The sequence below is a fragment of the Tiliqua scincoides genome, chromosome 1 (assembly GCF_035046505.1).
Source record: "Tiliqua scincoides isolate rTilSci1 chromosome 1, rTilSci1.hap2, whole genome shotgun sequence".
Taxonomy (NCBI): domain Eukaryota; kingdom Metazoa; phylum Chordata; class Lepidosauria; order Squamata; family Scincidae; genus Tiliqua; species Tiliqua scincoides.
In genome coordinates this window covers 11,475,107-11,493,719 of record NC_089821.1, presented here as the reverse complement: position 1 = coordinate 11,493,719, position 18,613 = coordinate 11,475,107, and the positions used below count along the sequence as shown (strand labels likewise).

The 18,613-nt window shown below is 43.1% G+C and overlaps 1 protein-coding gene across 1 annotated transcript in view; it reads right to left on the bottom strand.

Moving 5' to 3' along the window:
* The window catches only part of RYR3 (ryanodine receptor 3), a 296,319-nt gene that overhangs the window by 205,400 nt on the left and 72,306 nt on the right, over positions 1-18,613 (bottom strand). The window contains exons 13-19 of the mRNA XM_066612315.1: positions 17,761-17,882; positions 16,517-16,685; positions 12,468-12,603; positions 10,960-11,055; positions 8,877-8,995; positions 6,581-6,714; positions 4,314-4,555 (exon numbers count right to left, since the gene is read on the bottom strand). Coding sequence (XP_066468412.1) covers positions 4,314-4,555; positions 6,581-6,714; positions 8,877-8,995; positions 10,960-11,055; positions 12,468-12,603; positions 16,517-16,685; positions 17,761-17,882 — 1,018 coding nt within the window. The remainder of the gene's footprint in view (positions 1-4,313; positions 4,556-6,580; positions 6,715-8,876; positions 8,996-10,959; positions 11,056-12,467; positions 12,604-16,516; positions 16,686-17,760; positions 17,883-18,613) is intronic.

The window sequence follows — 18,613 nt, the reverse complement described above, 5'->3', positions numbered from 1 at the left end:
AACTATTTCATCCAATGTTGCTGCCAACTCATTAAAACACAAGCACTACACACACTACACACAAGCATCTATCACTACACACACAGACCTAGGCCAGGAATTGCCTGGCCCAGAATTAAACTAAATTGGGGGAATTTATAACAAGAGACCCCAAAATGCAGTGTATGGCTGTTTTGGGACTACTGACTCGAGAGTGGAGCAAACAATCTCAAAATGCCTTTAATTAGGCTAATAGTAAACATGAGATTTCTAAATAAATAAATAAATACTTTACTAAGGTATATAGAAAAATAAGTTCCCTTCACTTGATAGGAGGAAAGTTAAAGTTAAAGAAATCATGTTTTGTGTTAATTGATATTTTCCTGTTTTGCCCAAATATAGGAAACTGATTATAGTTGGGAAAGTTTTTTAATTTCCAGGTTTTTAATTGGACTATTTTAAATCTACCTTTTTCTACCAGAGCTGGTTTGACTTTAGATTCAGCTTCCCTAGTTACAATGCCTCATCAGAGATAGGATCTCAAAACACATAGACGAACAGGCCTTGCTGAGGGAGAGTCAGCATGGCTTCTGTAAGGGTAAGTCTTGCCTCACGAACCTTATAGAATTCTTTGAAAAGGTCAACAGGCATGTGGATGCAGGAGAACCCGTGGACATTATATATCTGGACTTTCAGAAGGCGATTGACACGGTCCCTCACCAAAGGCTACTGAAAAAACTCCACAGTCAGGGAATTAGAGGACAGGTCCTCTCGTGGATTGAGAACTGGTTGGAGGCCAGGAAGCAGAGAGTGGGTGTCAATGGGCAATTTTCACAATGGAGAGAGGTGAAAAGCGGTGTGCCCCAAGGATCTGTCCTGGGACCGGTGCTTTTCAACCTCTTCATAAATGACCTGGAGACAGGGTTGAGCAGTGAAGTGGCTAAGTTTGCAGACGACACCAAACTTTTCCGAGTGGTGAAGAGCAGAAGTGATTGTGAGGAGCTCCAGAAGGATCTCTCCAGACTGGCAGAATGGGCAGCAAAATGGCAGATGCGCTTCAATGTCAGTAAGTGTAAAGTCATGCACATTGGGGCAAAAAATCAAAACTTTAGATATTTGCTGATGGGTTCTGAGCTGTCTGTGACAGATCAGGAGAGAGATCTTGGGGTGGTGGTGGACAGGTCGATGAAAGTGTCAACCCAATGTGCGGCGGCAGTGAAGAAGGCCAATTCTATGCTTGGGATCATTAGGAAGGGTACTGAGAACAAAACGGCTAGTATTATAATGCCGTTGTACAAATCGATGGTAAGGCCACACCTGGAGTATTGTGTCCAGTTCTGGTCGCTGCATCTCAAAAAAGACATAGTGGAAATGGAAAAGGTGCAAAAGAGAGCGACTAAGTTGATTACGGGGCTGGGGCACCTTCCTTATGAGGAAAGGCTACCGCGTTTGGGCCTCTTCAGCCTAGAAAAGAGACACCTGAGGGGGGACATGATTGAGACATACAAAATTATGCAGGGGATGGACAGAGCGGATAGAGAGATACTCTTTACACTCTCACATAACACCAGAACCAGGGGACATCCACTAAAATTGAGCGTTGGGCGGGTTAGGACAGACAAAAGAAAATATTTCTTTACTCAGCGTGTGGTCGGTCTGTGGAACTCCTTGCCACAGGATGTGGTGACGCCTAGACGCCTTTAAAAGGGGATTGGACAAGTTTCTGGAGGAAAAATCCATTATGGGGTCCAAGCCATGATGTGTATGCACAACCTCCTGATTTTAGAAATGGGTTATGTCAGAATGCCAGATGCAAGGGAGGGCACCAGGATGAGGTCTCTTGTTATCTGGTGTGCTCCCTGGGGCATTTGGTGGGCCGCTGTGAGATACAGGAAGCTGGACTAGACGGGCCTATGGCCTGATCCAGTGGGGCTGTTCTTATGTTCTTATGTAGCTGTCACACAGCACCTCGGGCAGAGTTTTAACATTTTTTATAGACAAATGTCAGAAGGATTCCCAAGCCACAATCCTTTTCTTCACCCATTCTTTCATTTTGCTGGTCAAAATAAATAAAAATTATGCTGTAGGTAAGTAGTTGCTGCTGCCTCATATTCGCTTCCTACCATGAGAAGAGATGAACATTTCACAGTGTTAAGTTACCATCACTTAGGGCCAGGGCCTATGAGAGGAATTCAATAAATACTGTATGTGCATATCAATACAATACAATACAATACAATACAATACAATACAATACAATACAATACAATACAATACCTTTATTGGCATATAATAAATAAACAGGTGACCACTACAACAGTCACTAATAAAATACTTAAGCATAAAAGGGAAAATAGGAATAATATAGGAAAAAGGGAAAAGAAAAAAAAAGTTCAGGGAGGGGGGATATTTTAATAATATGGGATAAAAAACTGGCAATGCTAAAGTAATATTTGCCTGATTATCACTAAGTAAGACAAAAATAGGATCAGTAAATGGGCCAAAAGGGTAGCTTAGAAAAGGGCCCAAATACAGCTTCCTGAGTAGACAATGCGCTGGACAGTGGATTAGAATATGCTGGAGAGTGTCTGGCGCAAGATGACAAAAAGAGCATAATCTGCAATTCTGAGGAATGGACAAAAATCTACCATGATGGTACAAGGATGGGAAAATATTGAAACGCGCGAGCATAAAAGCCCTTCTGAGAGAGGGATTTGTTAAAGTATCAAAATATTTGGAAAGCTGACCTGATAGAGGGCAAAATCCAAAGGAAAGAGGGAACATACTGGATTAAGATCAGCAGAAAGATTGGTAAATTCAGCTTCCCAAAGCCTAGTTTGAATGAGCTTATAGGCGCTGTTAATGTCAAGATCCACTAAAGATTCCAAGGAAAGATCTAAGGAATTCAATTTGGAATCAATTTTATGAAACCAGCTAGATAGAAAGGGATCTCTTATCAGGTCATTGAGAAGGGAATCGGATGGAAGAGACAGATGGAGACAGAGCCAAAAGTTAAATGTTAAGGCCCAAGCTATAGTTGAAGGGAGGTGAACTCCCAGCTCGAGAGCCAGTGTTGCTAACCTGATGGAATTTGGGACTCCGAGAATCCTCCTAAAAAATACGGCTGCAACTCGGTCCAGAGGGCTATTGGCTTCCGCAATACATATGGGGACACCATATAACAATTGGGTCACAATCTTAGCTCTAAAGATCTGAAGAGCGGCAGGCACAAACTGGTTACCGATACCACGAGAGGAATTTTAGCAGGGGGTACAAAGTTTCTTCTGAGCCCCTTCCCAAAGGGGAAGGGGGGCAATGGGAACAGGCAGAACGGAGGGCAAAATAGGGCAGGAGAGGGTGCTGACAGCCCCAACAGTCTTTGGACTTAGGTCTACTAGGCTTCTTGATGCAGAGTCCAGGTCTACCCGTCCATACGGCATTAGCAGCTTAATATAGAAAACCAAACACACTACTAAGTCTTTTGAAATATAGGAAGTATATTTTTGAAATATAGAAAATGTGAAAAGTTAGCATCATAATATTTAGGCTCACACTAGAATGGATCAAAATGAACTTCTGCTTAGGGCCCAAACCTATCCAATTTTCCAGTGCGGGTGCAGCTGTGCCAATGAGGGATGCACTGTATCTTGTGGTGGGGCAGCAGTCACAGAGGCCTCCTTAAGGTATGGGAACATGTGTTCCCTTACCTTGGGGCTGCATTGCGGCCGCACCAGTGCTGGAAAATTGGATAGGATTGGGCCCTTAATTGGCTAGCTCAGGGGTTCTTAAACTTTCCCTCTTCCCTGCCACAACCCAACTGTTCTGTGGCAGAGGGCGCCATGACCCACCTCCTTCTATGGTACCGGGCCTATAGGCATCTGGAAGTAACTAGAAGTTACTTCATGAATTAGGAAGTAAACTGGACGTGACTTTCCAGCTGCTTCTGGAGGCCTTCAGAGGCCTGGTGCAGCCTCCAGTTGTGTCTAGAAGGCTCCAATTTGGAGCCAACTGGACACATCGGTGGGTGGGTGGGTCCATCCCAGGGCCTAGATATTGGGTTGTGACCCACCAAGTGGGTCATGATCCACAGTTTGAGAAACCCTATGCTAGCTAATGATGAGAGCTTGCACTTTTTCTCCAAGGTTGACAGTGAGTTTTTTAAGAAGTGGACATCACCATCTTAAAAACGGTAAACTGTGGCTGCAATCCTAACCACAATTTTCTGAGAGTAAGCCCCATTGAACAAAATAGTACTTCTGACTAGATCTGGTTAGAATTGTGTCCTGTGATTCATATGAGAGGGTTATTAGTAGGAGTATTAAATCAGGCCTCACCTGACCATAGATGAAGTCCATCAAAGCCATACGAATACAGGTCATCACCAACACCATTGCCTCCCCAACCTTCTCCACCTCCAGGATATGGAGCATAGCCTGATGTTGAGGCCCAGCCAACTCGCAGATGTGTAGGTTCTGCTGTCAAAAATGGATCTACTTGATCAATTATTACTTCAAAGTACCATTTCTTATATTGTGCTGAGCCCTCAGCAATTCCTAGAAATATGTTTGGCCTCATACTAAAAGAGAAGAGAAGACAGCGTGTAAGATGCACCACTATAATATTTAATGTTTATGTCTCCGTTCAGCTCATCTATGCTGTGAAAACCACAATTATCCGTAGCAGTACTGATGTGACTAGGACCAGAACTGCATTCTTCAGGAAAGTATGCAGCTGGAGCACAAGCCAAAACTAGATAAATACAGGTCTTGGCCACAGGTGCAATTTGACCATTCCAAGTAAAGATCAAGTCTATACGTACTTCCAAGTTGCAAGCCCAGTCCATCAAAGAAAGCACAACCCCATACAAAACAGGTTGCAAACCCAAACCAGAAATAGCTTTCCTACTGACCAACAGCACCTGGCTGGATAAAGTTTCAGTTTGCTGATCACATCTGTCTCCAGCCAACCATCAGTTCAGAATGCCCACAGAACGCTGATATCAGATAAAAAGCAGAGAGATTGCTGGGTGTCTCCATGCTCCAAAGCCCCAGTCAACCTTCCCCAGTAGTTTCATACTGATGTTGAACAGCATGGAAAATAAGATAGAATACTGTGGGACCATATAGGTCAATGGAGCCAAGGAGCTGAGAAGGAGTGATCCAATAACACCTTCTGGAAACTATCTTGATCAGTAAGGGCAGAACCACTGTAGAACAGTGGTCCTAGTCTCATCTTTCCAAATGAAAGCCACTGAGGACTCCAGATGAACAAACAGCAACAAACAAACAGCAACAAACTACCATCTATAGTTACATCCAGGTCATCTTCTATGGCAGGGGTGGGCAAACCCTGGCCCAGAGGCCATTTGTGGCTGTCAGAGACTCCCAATCCGGCCTGCAGGGAGCCCCCAGTCTCCATTGAGCCTCTGGCCTGTTGGATACTGTTAGAGCCCATACTAGTCCACAACTGCAGGATGAAGCTGTGGGCCAAGTTAGAGCAAGGACTTTTATAGTCTCCGTGTGTTTTCTGCTTTTCCCTGGGTATTATTTTAACCTCCCATTGCCTCTGATCAACTTATGTCTCCATGCGTTTCTGGCTTGGTCTTTATGTTTTCACTGTGCAAGAGGTGTGTGGCAAACAGGTCATAGTGCTCATGTGGTTCTACATACCTGTATTATAGTTCTCATGAGTATTATAAATAAGCTCAGTAAAATTCATTCATTCATATAAGTTCTAATGAATTCATTTATACAAATTTATACAAATTTAAAAGGTAAATGAATTTGTTTTTCCCCGGCCCCTGACACAGTGTCAGAGAGATGATGTGGCCCTGCTGCCAAAATGTTTGCTCACCCCTGTTCTAGGGAGATCAAGCTGACTATTGTCAAGATGATATTCACCCAGAACCACTGGTATAAGATGAGAAAGAAATCTAAAGTCCCTTCAGATGAACTTACTTCTCAGGTGGGCTTACTTCTGAGCAAGCTGGTTTAGGATTGCGGAACACGCCTAACAACCAAACTATCCCCCTCTCAGAAGTTGTAGGCCATGGATGCAAGAAGGTCACTGCAACCTGGATCTAACAGCAGCAATTTTTTTGGACTTCCCCAGCATTTGGTATCGAAAAAGCTACATGGTCAATCCTTTCACTAAGCACATATCCAATGTAGATCACTGCCACAACAAAGTAGAAACACAACGCTATGGCAGACAGTGACATAGCTAAGGGGGTGCAAAGCATTACGTTTTGCAAGGAGCCTCACTGCAGTGTGCAAGTGGCCCCTCCCCCCCTTTGGAATCATTCCAGGTAGTGGGAGCAAAACGGAGGCATTCATTTCCTTGCCTCTCTGCATTTGCCTCCATTTCTCTATTTTGCTCCCACCACCTGGAATGGCTCCAAAAAGCAGTGTCCACACTTGCACACTGTGGTGAGGCTCCCTGCAAAACATAGTGCTTCGCACCCCCTCTACCTAGGCCACCGATGGCAGAAACAGTTATACAACCCTGAAGAACAATGGTGTGAATGTCGTCCGCCCTTCTTATGACAGAGACCTCTCACAGAACAGAGCACAATCTATCAACAGATACACATACAATATACCTTGTCACATCATTCACCAGCCGTGTTTGTAAGAGTAGATCTCGCCGAGGGAGAAGATTGTCACAAATTAAGTTTTGATTAGATCGCACTGCTACTCCGTTACAGAGACAGAGAGAGCAGAGCACATCAAGAACCTGAAAGACATTGTTATTAGTCAGTATTAAATGTATGAAATATATAAGACAATACTGTTTCCAAGTTTTATTTTCTAAAAACACTGGGGGAATACAGAGGATAAGACTAATCTTGGAAGCGGCTTTACTAGTGCAAGCTCAAAATAAACTCTACTGAATGGCTCTCTTTCCATAAGAATAACCTGAAACCTGAATAAAGCTCTTAGACCAGGAGCGTCAAACTCATTTCATATAGCGGGCCAAATAGCATTTGTGATGCCTGTTGATGGCCAGAAGTGATGTCTTTAAGCAGGAAGTGATGTCGTTAAGAGGGTCATGACCAGAAGTAATCACTTTTTTCTTGCTTGGAAACTCAGCTGCAAATGACAGAAATGAAAATACGCCCATCTTGATTATGTTTTCAAGATATGGGAGAGCCCAATTATCATGTGTGCTGCCCTTTCAGCAGTGGCACCTTAGATCAGCTCAGCAGCTGAGAGCAGCTGATGGTGGTGCAGGGAGAGCCCAAGGGTTGGATAAAGGGCTTCTTTGGGGCCACATCCGGCTCCTGGGCCTTATGTTCGACATCCCTGAATTAGACTGTGAACACACAGATAGCATGATCAAGGAGAGGTTGTGCCCCAACATTCTCTGCTAAAGGGTGTCACATAACATACTACCCCATTTATCTCTCTCATTTCTCTTACTAGAAGCTAACTGTGAAGCTGCAATAATAACAGAAGCTTACTATGAAGCTGCAATGATACTTCAATCTGGTTCTTGCCAAATGTTCAGATAGTACCTGATAGGACTTCAGTGCCTCATTCTATTCCCAGTGCAAATCATTCAGTGCAAATAACTGAGAGTATACCATTGTTTTAGAATTCTCAGCTGCACATCATGCATATGTTTTATCATTGCTTCCTATCATTATATAAATGATTATATAATGGGCAGTGGGAATGCAACACTGGATCTTTACTATCATTAATAAATTAAGTGCCACGCTCCTGACAGCTTCTCCACCTCACTAGAGCAAACTCCTCCATAACTACAGAGTTATCTTCATTTTAAAGCATTTTTGCCTCACCTTTCCTGTGCGCTAAAAAGCCAGAACCAAGGTGGCTTATACATGAGCAGCCAAATACAATATAAAACACTCTAAAACAGTGGTTCTCAAACATTTAACATCCTAAATCCTAAGGATATCCTAAAAAGGACCCTCTTTTGAGAATGAGAATCTGTCAGGACCCACCGGAAGTGATGTCATGACCAGAAGTGACATCATCAAGCAGGAAAATTTTTAACAATTCTACGCTGCAATCCTACCCACACTTACCCAGGAGTAAGTCCCATTTACTATCACTGTTAAAAACAAATACATAGTAGCCTGTTAAAAGTACAGATCTGTGACATTTCCCCAAATGCAGTCACATTCCATGGGAGCATCAAGTCTAATGTATTAAACATAAAATATTGAAATGAATGGGGACCCACCTGAAATTGGCTTGGGACCCACCTAGTGGGTCCTGACCCATAGTTTGAGAAACACTGCCCTAAAACAAAACCCAGCAACCTCCACCAACAATTATACCAAATCAATTTACACAAGATCAGGAAAGGCTCCATGAAACAGAAAAGCTTTAAGATGTCACAAGAAATCCAGAAGTTATTGGGACACTCTCCGCTTCAAGTGGCAGGGAGTTCCACAACTATGGTGCCACCATGGAGAAGGTCCTCTCTCATGTCACCGGCAGTCAACCAAGCAGCATTCATAATGGGAAAGTGGAGAGCAGAAAAGGTGCATGAGCACTAACCCTCAGGCACTAAAGGTGCATGAGCACTAAAAAGTGCATGAGCACTAACCCTAAGGCACTACTCCCCTCAGGCAAGCTGCCTTCTCCAGCTACCTTCCCTGACATGTCTGCGCAGGCCCCTTATATTTATACAGTATACTAGAAAAATAACTATTTCTAAGAATTTAGCTTCAGAATAAACTGAGGAGGAAGTCTGCATTTAGAATTCACACTTGACTTTATTGTTTGCAAAGGAACAGGTTTCTACCACAATGTGTTTACTTTCTTTTACAACAGAATGCACAGGGTGATATTATAAAGACCTGTTTACTTCGTCTACCTGTTCTTCCGTAGATTAATGACACATCCTGCATTTGCCAAACATACCTTATGGTTACGTCCATGCTTATCCAACAGTGAGATGATAGATTTGATATGGCCTTCTTCTATCAAATTTAAAGCCTCTGGGCTTTCAATCAAAATGCAGTGCAACACCTCCAAAATACCTACATGAATGCCACAGAAACAGAGATCATTTTCACATTAGAGAATAGAGGCTACAGGGCATCATTCAAAGCTTGAAGCAAGGACCGTCCTAAGGGAAAAGAAGGCAATACTTCTGCATTCATCTATTTCATCTCTAATCTGTCAAGAATGAGGTTGTTTTGAAACAGACCAAGTATAAGAGGTAATTATTTAAATTTTGGTCTGGATTTTCAAAATGTATCTATTACCAAATGTAAAATATAATGTGTGTGGGTTTGTGTGTATGTTTTCAGAACAGTTTTTTCATTGCTTCTATTTAAAGATAGTAAACTCACCAGGTCAAGTTCCAATGGGGGTTGCTTTGGGCGAAAGATCTTATCAGAAACCACTAACCATACTTGCGTATTAATTTAGGTGATCTTTTGTAATTTAGACAGAGTTGCCTACATCAGTGGTTCCCAAACTCTATATGGGAGCTGGGAACCTTGTAAGTCCTTGTGGAGGTGGTGGTGGGGCCTAATGGCACTGCAGAGATTGCACTGTTGCCACGAAGGAGGGACTTTGTAATGTGCCTGGGGGATAGTGCCGGCTATATGGAGAGTTCACAGTTCCCTCTGTGGGCCTCCCAAGAGTTCAGAAAGGCTCTTATCTCCAATCGCAACCCACTTTCGGGTTCATGATAGCAAACCAGAAGTGGGTCACAATTGGACATAAAAGCCTTTCTAGCAGTGGGGAGGCCCACAGAGGGTACTGTGACCCCCCCCCCCCGGATGGCCAGTACTACCCTCCAGGTATGTTAAAATGTCTCTTATTTGCGGCCACGGTATAATTACTCTTAAGGGTAATGGCCTTAATGGGTAATTACCCTTAATGGGTCTCAACTCATTAGTCTGGGAACCAGTGGCCTATATCAGGGGTGTATTTTAGCAGGAGGGCCACATCATCTCTCCGACACTGTGTCAGGGGCTGGGGAAAAAAAGAGTTAATTTACATTTCAAATTTGAATAAATTTACGTAAATGAATACATTAGAGATGGAACTTACATGAATGAATGAAGGTCTTGCAATAGCTCTTGGCCTATAAAAGGCCTTGCACAAAGCAAGGCCAGCCTTTCCTTTGCTGCCACTGCTGCAACACAGACGTGAAACAGCAAGCAGTGGAGGGAGCCCTTGTCCCACAGCTCACACGAGAGGTCGAACAGTTGGCCATCATGCTAAGAGCAGTTGTGTCAGGCCACCAAAGGCTCTAGCAAGTCTCCGGAGGGCCAGAGCTCATTGGAGACTGGGGGCTCTCAGTGGGCCGCATTGAGAGTCCTCGAGGGCCGCAAGTGGCCCCAGGGCTGGGGTTTGGGCACCCCTGGCCTACATTAAAGAAGTAATTAACTTTCCAGTGTAAGTTTTTTAAGGAATAAATAAACAGAACACACTGTATGTTAACTTAACATATATGTTTTACATGTATAATTGTAAACAAAATGATAAACATTCAGTAAAATTGAAATCTACAATGTTTAATATCATCAGAATTGCTCCTGGTATTGCCCAAGACTTCCAAAATAATCCACTACCTGCCTATCTATAACTTTCAAGTGGATTATTTTGAAAGTCATTGTTAAAAGCATATACATAGTAACCTGTTAAAAGTATAGATCTGTAACATTTCCCCAAATTCAGTCACATACCATGGTAGCATCAAGTCTAATATATAAAAAATAAAATATTGAAATGATTGGGGACCCACCTGAAATTAGTTCGCGACCCACCTAGTGGGCCCCAACCCACAGTTTGAGAAACACTGCACTAGACATATTTTTGGTTTTTAAAAACACAGTTGGGTGAATCGTGAGTTCTCACAATGCACAACATGCTTCTAGGACTGAATTCACTGGATTCTGCTGAGGCGCCTGAGCTCTGAAAATATCCAAGGAGAATTTTTTCTATAGCACTAGTAGCCTTATTTAAATTAAAGAGAAGCATGTCTCACCTGAAGAAGATTCTAGTCTGTCCAATTTACTAATTAGCCAATCCAAGTTATTAGAAAACTGGGCGCAGTTGTTTCGGTTTCCACGAATGAGAGCAGCTGAAAAAGATTTGAAATTGCCTGTCAACTCTGAGTAGAAATTTTCTAGTAAAATACCAAAGTATTCTGTTGTAGCTCTACTAAATTAATAACAAAGTCACAACCCAAGACTATTTCCATCCCCTGCCAGCATAACTAGTGTTGCATCAGAGAAGACTGTTTTACTACAGTCGCAAAGCATCCTCCGGTGATGTGTGTAGTGGGCCTGCTGAAGTGGCCTCCTGCACAACAGTGGAGCCACGGAAACCCACCACAGTAGGTAAGGCCATACAGGGGGTTGGAGAGAGCTGGGCAGGGGGTTAAACAGGTGGGGGAAGGCGGTATGGAGTGGTAACAGGGTGGAGAGGAGGCAGACAAGACCCAGAAGGGAGTGAGAATAGCAGCAACAGCACCCCATGCCAAATCACAATCCCCCGAAATTGAGCTGGCACAGATTCAAGCTGACCCATAGTGGCTGCTGGGGCTTACCGTGGGGCAAGGACACAAATGTTCTCTTACCACAAGAAGACCTCCAGCAGCCAAAAGTCCCCCCACGGGATACAGTGGTAGCTGCACAGGGGGTTAGGTAGGATTGGGCTATTAATATCAACACATATTGATTTACCATGATCACAGTAGATAAGGAGATTTGTAATACTTTTTTGGAGCATTCCACTGTAGATCATTAAAGGATTCGTAGGCACTAAAAGTTACTGACCCTGGCTAACCATCTGATATCATTAAACCATCATCCCCAGAATTAACAATGAGCCAAAAGTGTTTTCATAAAAACCTATTCCTATTGTCCCAACGGTCTCCCAACAACAAGTTTCATAAGAACAACTATAACAGCTGAAAACACAGCAGACTCTTCTCATCCTTTGCGCTAAAGATAACGAGCATGAACAACTGGAACGTAAATTTATTACTTATAAAGAAAGATGGACTTTTCCAGTAAACCAGTATGGGCCACAAAACTGATTCATACACACACACACACACACACACACACACAGAGAGAGAGAGAGAGAGAGAGAGAGAGAGAGAGAGAGAGAGAGAGGGAGAGGGAGAGGGAGAGAGAGACGCACACAAGTGTATATATGGGGAAGGGGGAGAACACTGGATCTAAGAAAGCAGGTGCAGTAGTCATCAGTAGGCATATGGTTCTGGGTGGAATTAATAATTTGAAACTGCCTATTCTTTACTTGCATTATAAAAATTTCAGAAACAGAAATCAGCTCTTTACTTGCATGATTACCTGTATGCTGTGCTTAAATATAAATAAAGACACAATACATGTTATGCTGAAAATGTTTGTTTTTTTTTAATTGAATTGCTGCTTAATTACTTCTGCACACAATATAAACACACAGAAACTATGTGGGGAAAAATACATTTTAATAATGCCTTTGTTTGGTAGTTGTAGAACTCACCTAGCAATTTGTACAAGAGATTCAAAATTTCTTTCCATGCTGTACCATTTTGCTCTCTGCCAATTCCTGTAAAGTGAGCTGTACTATAGTAAACATTTAAGCGATCGATGCAGTTCAAAACCAATGCTAACATCCCCTGTAAAAACATCACAAGATAAAAATATGTTTACATGTCCAGAAATGCATTTCTTCACATTTTTAGCCAACCAATAAAAGATATACAGGTGCGACCTTGTCATACATGGATTTTTTATACACAAATTTGACTCAACACGAATGGCCACTGCAAATGAGAAGGAATGTGCTGATCCCTGGAGAAGGGGGGAAAAATACATTCCTTTAAAATCACAGTTTTAAAAACTGCTTTTCTTACTATTAAGAACATAAGAACATAAGAACATAAGAACAGCCCCACTGGATCAGGCCATAGGCCCATCTAGTCCAGCTTCCTGTATCTCACAGCGGCCCACCAAATGCCCCAGGGAGCACACCAGATAACAAGAGACCTCATCCTGGTGCTCTCCCCTACATCTGGCATTCTGACTTAACCCATTCCTAAAATCAGGAGGTTGCGCATACACATCATGGCTTGTACCCCATAATGGATTTTTCCTCCAGAAACTCGTCCAATCCCCTTTTAAAGGCGTCTAGGCTAGACGCCAGCACCACGTCCTGTGGCAAGGAGTTCCACAGACCGACCACACGCTGAGTAAAGAAATATTTTCTTTTGTCTGTCCTAACCCGCCCAACACTCAATTTTAGTGGATGTCCCCTGGTTCTGGTATTATGTGAGAGTGTAAAGAGCATCTCCCTATCCACTCTGTCCATCCCCTGCATAATTTTGTATGTCTCAATCATGTCCCCCCTCAAGCGTCTCTTTTCTAGGCTGAAGAGGCCCAAACGCCGTAGCCTTTCCTCATAAGGAAGGTGCCCCAGCCCCGTAATCATCTTAGTTGCTCTCTTTTGCACCTTTTCCATTTCCACTATGTCTTTTTTGAGATGCGGCGACCAGAACTGGACACAATACTCCAGGTGTGGCCTTACCATAGATTTGTACAACGGCATTATAATACTAACCGTTTTGTTCTCAATACCCTTCCTAATGATCCCAAGCATAGAATTGGCCTTCTTCACTGCTGCCGCACATTGGGTCGACACTTTCATCGACCTGTCCACCACCACCCCAAGATCTCTCTCCTGATCTGTCACAGACAGCTCAGAACCCATCAGCCTATATCTAAAGTTTTGATTTTTTGCCCCAATGTGCATGACTTTACACTTACTGACATTGAAGCGCATCTGCCATTTTGCTGCCCATTCTGCCAGTCTGGAGAGATCCTTCTGGAGCTCCTCACAAGCACTTCTGGTCTTTACCACTTGGAAAAGTTTGGTGTCATCTGCAAACTTAGCCACTTCACTGCTCAATCCTGTCTCCAGGTCATTTATGAAGAGGTTGAAAAGCACCGGTCCCAGGACAGATCCTTGGGGCACACCGCTTTTCACCTCTCTCCATTGTGAAAATTGCCCATTGACACCCACTCTCTGCTTCCTGGCCTCCAACCAGTTCTCAATCCAGGAGAGGACCTGTCCTCTAATTCCCTGACTGTGGAGTTTTTTCAGTAGCCTTTGGTGAGGGACCGTGTCAACTATTGTGGAGAGAGTCATGTAAGGGATTGCAGGTATAACCTAATTATCCACAGATTCCACAGATTTTTCTATCTCAATTTGATGAGAAGGGCCCTATAAATTAAAGGAATACAGTAGTTTAACAATAGCCTTGTTAATTCGAGAGGGCAGCTGGCTGATTCTCTCTCCAAGGCAAAGCAACCCCTCCCTTCCCCCCCAAGTGAAAGAAAGATCACTTTGCTCTGGGTGAAGGGAGGGGCCACTGACACGACTGGAGAGAGACTGATTGACGGATTGTCTGCCTAAAGACTCTGTCTTAACATCACAGAGGTCAGCAAGGCTGTTTTTAAATCATCAGAGCAAAGGGACTTTGTTTTTTAAAATGATTTGCTTTAGTGCTTTTTTTCGTCATCTAGGTGAGTTCTGGGTATGGAACCCTCACAAATAATGAGACTCAACTTGTATTTAAAAGGCATTGTAGCATGCAATATGAGAGCCAGGATGGTGTAGTGGTTTCATGCTGAATTTAGACCTGGAAGAGCCAGGTTCAAATCCCTGCTCACCCACAAAGCTTCCTAAGTGACCTTGGGCCAGTCATCATCTCTCAGCCTAACTCAATTCACAGGCAGTTGCAGACGAACCATAAGGTCCAATGGAGCAAAAGCCCCAAGTGCGAGGCACTAGGACCCCATGGAAGCCTCTCTGAGGCTCCCAATGGGGGTGGAAACTGTGCATCCGGTTTTCCAAAAGTACAGTTTAAAGTGTTGGGGACCTCACAGAGGTTTCTCCGATGCAGGTGGAGGTTGCAAGAGGCTCCGTGAGCCTCAGGTGAGTGGGGGGGGGTGGATTTCTGCGCGGGGGGCAGCGATAGCCTGTGGGGTGTGCCATCATGGACCTTTGCCCCAGGTGTGAGGCTGGGGAGGTGGGGAGGTCTGCTGCTGCTTTAAACTACTGGGCATGATTCATCCCCACTCAAATGCAGTGTACTCAGCTGTCACATGGGAGACTTATGCGCATCACCAAGAGCCAAAGTAGACTTGATGTTTATTATTTTGCTTAAAAGTGTGTGGGGGCATAAGTCATGTTAGAGAATGAGTACTCTGCTCATGTAAAGCCAGATGACTCCACAGGAGGCATGTGTTAAAGTCTCCCGTTCAAAGTACAGGCTGGAAGCATTTTCTGCACTAAATACAGCCAATCAAGGGCTGCTAAAGGAGTAGGAGTTGAATAGCTCTATTGAGGCTTATGGGAAATAATTACCCATTACACAGAGCTCCATGCCCAGAAGGAGATGAATCATTGCCAACCACTGTTTTTCAAAACTTCCCTATTTATTCATCTAAGCTATAAATACTCACTGGCAAAAGTAACTTAATCAGTATTTAACAGCAATCTGCTCTATATGAAGGGTAATTGTCATCAAAAGTATTATCACAAACATCATGTTAGCATACTGTAAAGTATTTGTTCACTTAAAATTATAGAAATCTCAGAACAAAATAATAATGCACATTTTGGAGTGATGTTAAAATAAATCACTTTACATCAGAACAATCAAAATGTTCTATACAAAAATGTTCTATTCACTGCAATGCTGATCCACTGCAATATATATACAGAGAAAGAGAGAGAGAGCGCAAATACACACACACACACACACACACACACACACACACTGCAGTGGATCAACATATATAGAAGTGGATTTAGACCTTGAAGAGCCTCTGCCAGAGGAAAACTCTGCAACTGCCCACCACCAACACTACAAACAAGGCTGGAACGCAGCCTCAGGCTTGAAGACCCCTTTTGTATACTTCTCCATACCTTCCACATGCCTGATCTCGTCTGATACCGGAAGCTAAGCAGGGTCAGGCCTGGTTAGTACTTGGATGGGAGACCGCCTGGGAATACTGGGTGCTGTAGGCTTATACCAGAGTCTTTCGAGACTGAAGGTTGCCAACCAACCCTTACACTTCTGACACCAGTACTGGGAAAAATGAAAGACCAAACTGGGGGATCCCACATTTTTCTGAACAAGGGATGTTATTGATTGTGGGAGATAAGGCCCAAGATATTCAAGATAAACCATGAAATATCAGCAAGATTCCCCACATTCAAATAATTCTTTGTCCTAGTTCAGTTTACTTCTTTTCCTAATGAGGAGACAAGTAGCAAATCAATCTGAGGCCTGTTTTGATATCTTCTTAGGCACATGCTGGAGGAAAAATATTATTTTAACAGAGCCTGAACACATAGAGTAACCAGCAACCACCTGTGCAGCTTGTGAGGGATTAATTAAAACAGAACAGCAAATTAAGAGCAGTTCTGAGATATAGTCAGAACTGCACATAAACACTGGCAGTTGGCCAATGCCAACCTATGCCATATATACAAATCAAAACCCTCCAAGAATCCCTTCTAACCTCTTCTTTGAATAGATTTTGCCTGTTCTTGAGTGAACGAAGTTTATTTTGTTTATCTTCATGTTCCAGCTCTTCTTCTGGAGGCAGAAAGTACGTAATCAAGTCTTGCAGGGTTTGAAGTACCTCTTCAATTGGCAGGGTGATGGGAGTTGAAGTTCTGTTGTTTCCACTAAGACATAATAGAAAGATAAAGCAAGCAATTTTCTATACAAATGAATCAGTAATCATCATGACTATAATCAAAATGATAACATCTAAAATGGTTTAAATTGCAAAATATAGGTCATCCTATACACAGAATATTTGATATTAACTGCTTGGACCATCTAAAGAGATGGATTATGACTGCTGTTGTTGTTATATCACTCCTCTATTTTCAAATAGGGCATTAATCCCAACCCTGTTCCAACGTCCCCTGCCCCGCCCAGTCGATGTAGAGATGCCAAAATGGCTACTACTACATCTTGGGTTGGCGGTGGACACTTGCAAAGTTTTCCTCTGGCAAAGGGAACATTTGTTCCATTACCCGGGAGTAAGCCTCTGCAACATGGAGGAGTCCACTGGGACCTTCACTAGCAAGGTTGCTGGCTCAGGTCTGCTCAAAACAGCCCCTCTACACAGTTTTCATATACACAGAGAAAAAATTATGGGTAGTCAAGTCTTTTGCCTCCATTGGTGGAAACTCAGCTGAGAAGGGCTTTGACATTTCATAGATGAATGAAAAATCAATCTGTGGAGAATTCTACATGTGATGTCAGCCTTCATGTGAATATCTCAGCACATGGCACTTAAGAAAGACTAAAGTTGGAATACACCAAACATACTGCAGTACAGGCCCTTGTGAAAGGATGCAAGGTCTTATAATTCAACAGAAATGCTGAAGGCTCCTGTAGATTTGTAAATTTGCTTTTCTGCAGTGTAGTGCATTATTTTCCAAGGGTATTTGAAGCATGCTGTTAGAAACAGGATTGGTATTTGGATGTTAACACACCATTAACTTCTCTCAATGGGGGAATGGATTCAATTTATCAAGTTGATTTATTGTAGGAAGGACTACTCGAAAAAGTTTGTTTTTATAAAATTAATTTTAACTGTTGCATTGTAAAGGGACATTGTAAAGATAATTCTTCAGACTAATACAAGTCTTTCACTCCAAAATGGAAGGGGTTTACACTGTTATATTAGGATCAAATGCTTTTTAAAAATTCCATGGAGTATTCTGAACAACGTGAGGCAAGATTTACCTTATAAATTGACTAAATAATCTTGTTGTGTTGCGGATGATTCGAGCAGCCTGGGATTCTTCATGCTGACATCTCTGTAATGTGAGGCCATCATCCATGTGTCCTTCTTGGTGCAATATAACCTACAGACAACAGCAAAGTAATGCTTTTGAGATACAATCGTGTTCTCAAGTGGCACACTGTTCTCATGCTCTTAGGCACACTGCCAAAGGAAATGACGTATTGATGATACTGTGGGAGCTGTATCTTCCTAACACCTTAAGAATGTCATTTGAATGCATACATTTGAGCACAGATAATACATACATTCAAACTGAGCATTTCGAGAGAAGATCAGTCAGACGACTGGCCCAATCATAACTAACTCCCCACACAGCAATGCAATGAAACTAACATGGCGCCCACTGCATTCTACTTTGGCCTCCAGCAGACTCCTCAGGACATGGGAACATTTGTTCCATTGCCTCAGGGATGGCTCCTGCCAGCCTCATGGGTCTACTCAAATCTGCATCAGTGATATTGTTAGCATAAGTCCAAGTGAACCCATGACAGCTGATTGGGCCCAGGGAGGGGGGTTAGGATTTAGCAGATGTTGCCACCATTGAACCCACCCCCTCCCCCAGCTCAGACCACATTCCTCCCTGCCCCACCATCTTCCTGTTGCACCCCTCCCCATCCTACCTCCCTCCCATCCCCTAAGCAATCCATTTGGGGTGGTAGGGGACCAGCATCTCTTACCACACAAAGCCAGCCACTTTAGCCTGAACAGGCTGGCATGTCGCCTTTTGCAACAGCCACATTACATGTTACACCGCAATAGGATTAGGCCATTAGATTCAATCTATACACTCTT